The 4004-nt window shown below is 39.6% G+C and overlaps 1 protein-coding gene across 1 annotated transcript; it reads right to left on the reverse strand.

The window, feature by feature from the left end:
• Positions 1 to 260: 260 nt before the first annotated feature.
• dusp2 (dual specificity phosphatase 2) lies at positions 261 to 3579 on the reverse strand. The gene is made up of 4 exons (XM_016445373.1): positions 2760 to 3579; positions 1804 to 1934; positions 1477 to 1696; positions 261 to 1380 (listed from the first exon to the last, which is right to left on the reverse strand). The coding sequence occupies exons 1-4, from the start codon at positions 3151 to 3153 to the stop codon at positions 1127 to 1129; spliced, it is 999 nt and encodes a 332-aa protein (XP_016300859.1). The 5' UTR covers positions 3154 to 3579; the 3' UTR covers positions 261 to 1126.
• Between the last annotated feature and the right edge of the window lie 425 nt (positions 3580 to 4004).

Below are 4004 nucleotides of genomic sequence, written 5' to 3' on the forward strand. Positions count from 1 at the left end.
TTTTATAATGTAACTGCATTTTTGATTAAATAAGTGCAGCCTTGGTAAGCATAAGAGAATTCTTGTAAAACATAGGAAAAAATATAATGTGCAATTCTCATAATGGCTAATTGTGACTATATTTCTCATATTAAGTAAAGTGTCATTACTTGGACTATAATATCTTAAATGGAAGGTGGCCTGTAATAAGAATTGGAATTATAATTGGTCAGTGAGTAATAATTTAAAACATGATACAAGACAACAACATTGACTTCTGCATTAAAAAAATGAATCCATCACTTTATTTACATATTGAAATAAGTGAACCACATAGCTTACAAAAGATCTTATTATCAAACAAATCGAATTTAAAGTGCATTGCGTGGATGAAAATATATAAATAAATATTCACAATAGTGCCTATCGTGACACAATTAAACTTGCTTTTAAAATAACCTAAGATCACAGTTTGTCAGGTCTTTGCCCTTTAAAACTTGTTTGAGATTGACAATTAGACAGTAACTTCATGGAAAAACTTGACATTTACCAGACAGAAGACTAACCACACATCACAGCCTTATATGGTCACAGCATCAGTCACTGCAGTCAAATGGAACATTGACTGATGCAACAATTTCACGGTGTGATGATCTGCACACATACATCCTAACCCTATATTACCGCTCGAGCCAAAATGAACGCAAAATGCTTTATTACCCATTTTTTGAGTAAGTTGTTTGTCTGTTTCATCAATATCTCATATGCAAGTTATCTTGGGTCGATGTTATATGATCATAGTAGTACGATGTCACAATGACATGTGACAAATTACATTTTCCATGTGTCAGCGATGCCATTGTTGTTCAGAAACACTGAAAGCCATTCCTCTATGTTTACTTTGTATTGCCATAAACAATCGAGAACAGGTAGCCAGCTAATGCCATCTATTACCCAAACAAGTTTGGGTAGTTTAAAGGGCACGGTGCCTCATTTGGTCCCCTTATTAAGCATGCATATATAGATAGCATCATACTAAAACTTCCTGAAAGCACCTTTGCAGATCTTTCACAGTCTTTAAGGTCAAAGCTGTAGCCAGTAGATCTGTCTTCTGAAAGTTAGTGGAGTCAGTTCAAGATATTAAAGTTCAAAACGCAGTGCCACTGTTTTTTCTGTCTATTACAGAATAGGGGCACAAAACGTCTGTCTCGAACTGAAGAAGTTGGCCCATGAAGGCTAAGTTGGGTGAGATGACTTGTCTGCGGCGTTTTACGAAGTCAAAGGCCTCGTCCAGACTGACACGTCGAGCGTGTATGAGGTAGGCCAGGCAGATGGTGGCTGACCGGGAGATTCCTGCTTGACAGTGGACCAGCACTCGACCACCACTCTCTTTTATCGAATCTGCAGATGCAACGAAGTTGAACTTTAGTTTTTAGGTCATTATTATATTCCTTAAGGATTCAGAAATGTATTTTTGTTGATGCCACTAGGACTTACCGATGAAGTGGATGGCCTCTGGAAAGAGGACACGTATGTCTGCTGCCAGACTGTCCTCCACCTTCAGAGTTTTGTACTGAAGTTCCTCCTCAAACAGGTTGGGACAGGAAGAGGATACGTTGAGCACAGCCGTGATCCCGCATCGCTCCAGAGTCTCCCGTCTGGATGAGTGATGCGCACTGCCCAGAAAGAGGAAGGGGAGGATTTCAACTGGACCACCCTAGAAATCACAAAAGACAAACATCAATGAGTGTATTTAAAGCACATTGTGATATATTAAATGTCGTTGGATAATTCATTATGATTTTGAGATTTCTAATAGCTAACCTGATCATAGAGAGGAGTCTTTCTTCCAGAAACAACGGGCTCTGAATCACTGAGAGCAGGATGGTTTGAGCACATGAGAGGAGGGCTAAAGCAGAGCTCTGGATAAAGTGCGAAGAACTCGTCAAATCCACCTAGAAATGGTCAAAGAAAACATTTTGTTGTTAATAATGTGCATTTCATTTTACAGGGTTCGACAAACAGAACAAGCAAACACCTCAAAAAATTTGTAATAAGCCTGCAAGTGTAGCAAAAATTACATTTTCGATTAGAGATAACCTATGGTGCAAATGTAATACACTGTAAAACAAGGTAAATTTCTCCTTTGTAATATCTTATATATATTTGTAATTATTTTTGACTGGAATAAAAACAGTTGATGCAGATGTTACCACATAATGCACATTTTTATGTTACCTGACAAATCATTTTTACAGTGTATAAAGCAGCTGTTTATGCAGTATGCAAATAAGTTACGTTTTCCAACTAATAATATGAGCATAGTACTATAGAATCGAATTACTTTCGTTGATATAAGATAATATAGTCAGTCTGAGTCATATTAAATCATATTATTCCAAATCAAATCAGAAGTTACCACGTGAATGTTTTGTAGTTTACCTGCCAAACCATTTTTACAGTGAAAATAAATGTAAAGAATAAGTACTACTAGTAGATAGATAGATATAAAGATAGATCATGTGACTTTAAAGCGCCATTTCATCTATAAATGTTCTTTAATCTAATGTTTTCGTTGGTGTAAGATATTGTAGTCTTCCTGAGTTATATTAAACCATACTGTTACAGTTCATTTAGATGTTATCATGTAAAGCTTTTTAAATTACCTGCGAAACCATTTTGTATAGAAATATATAAAATACAGCAGTTCAGAACTGAATTTAAGCATCCCCCCCCCCCAAAAAAAACAATGACAACATGTCTAGTTCTGTGAAGTTTACCTTGTAAGAAGCAGATGTGCGTCGAGGCAGACTGGACCTCTGACTGAAGGGCACTGAGGAGGAGACTGGCCAGACTCTCGCTCTTCAGATCTCTGACCGAGCGACTGTTGTCATCCAGGACCACCACCGGAGAGAAGTCCCCGTTCCGCAGCTGGGCCAGGAGCGACTTATCCGCCACCAGCCACTCCAGGCACACCACGGAGCTCTTGGACCTCCGTCTCAGCATGGAATTCCAGTTGACGTTGCGGGACTCGAGGATGTGCGCCCGGGAGAAGGCGAGGAATGGCCGGCAGTCCAGCACGATGCATCCCCCAGACGCGAAGAGCTCAGAGGGAGTCCGCAGAATATGAACCAACTCACTGCCTGAGATCTCCAGAGGGTCGCCAATACCCATGACCTCTCCAGACAAAACAACAGCCGTGAGAAAAAACGGATATTCTTCACAGCATCAACAACAGCGAGTTAAAATAACGAATTCGTTTGTCCACTAGAGATGAAGAACTGTAAACAATAACAAAAACAGATGACACAAAATATATATATATATATTATTTTGTTCGTAGAGGCCTGGCGTGTTTTCACTGTATTATTACTTCGAAATGAACATCGAATAATTTTGTCTTTAAATGTCAATTTCGTATAATCGTTCTCAGTTTTTCATCAAAGCTTAGTTTTGAAGTCCTTTATTTGTCAGCAGATGTGATTCTACAGTATGGCGGGGTTGGAAACAGTATTTGTATCGCGTCTCCTCCGCCACAGCCACGCCTTCGTTTTCCACATAAGGAACAGACGTCACGCACGGAAGCACCATATATGGCCCGTTGACTTAGACCGACATTCCATATATGGCTCTTGATGCGCTCACCCCTTTTTTCCCACTGGCACGTGGTCGTTGGGGTTACCCGTGTTTTTTATTTTGTGACGTGAGTTTAAGCAGTACCATAGAGCCGTAGAACCGCAACACACACACACACGTTAGAGCGCGTTCTATTATGACACCTTTGTGGTTGGCTTGAGGGGGCTTTGGGCAAGGTCAGGTTAAATCAGGAACATCAAACCACGCGCTGAAGGCGATGATGTATTTTCATGCTTGACCATACCATGTCATTATGTGTGGGTAAAATACACCGCGCTGCAACTTCCCATACAGGTGTACAGTTTCAGTGGGTGATGCAATTTGTAAAAATTACAAATATATATAAAAGATGCTAAGAAAAAGCAAAACCCACAAACAATGCAGTGTAT

The sequence above is a fragment of the Sinocyclocheilus anshuiensis genome, unplaced genomic scaffold (assembly GCF_001515605.1).
Source record: "Sinocyclocheilus anshuiensis isolate Anshui unplaced genomic scaffold, SAMN03320099.WGS_v1.1 scaffold275, whole genome shotgun sequence".
NCBI classification, from domain to species: Eukaryota; Metazoa; Chordata; class Actinopteri; order Cypriniformes; family Cyprinidae; genus Sinocyclocheilus; species Sinocyclocheilus anshuiensis.

Coding starts and splice junctions, on each gene's coding strand:
- dusp2 (XM_016445373.1), bottom strand. CDS start 3,153: ATGGGTATTGGCGACCCTCTGGAGATCTCAGGCAGTGAGTTGGTTCAT. Junction 1,935..2,759: donor GCACATCTGCTTCTTACAAG/GTAAACTTCACA, acceptor GACCATTTCTAG/GTGGATTTGACGAGTTCTTC. Junction 1,381..1,476: donor AGAGGCCATCCACTTCATCG/GTAAGTCCTAGT, acceptor TTGCATCTGCAG/ATTCGATAAAAGAGAGTGGT.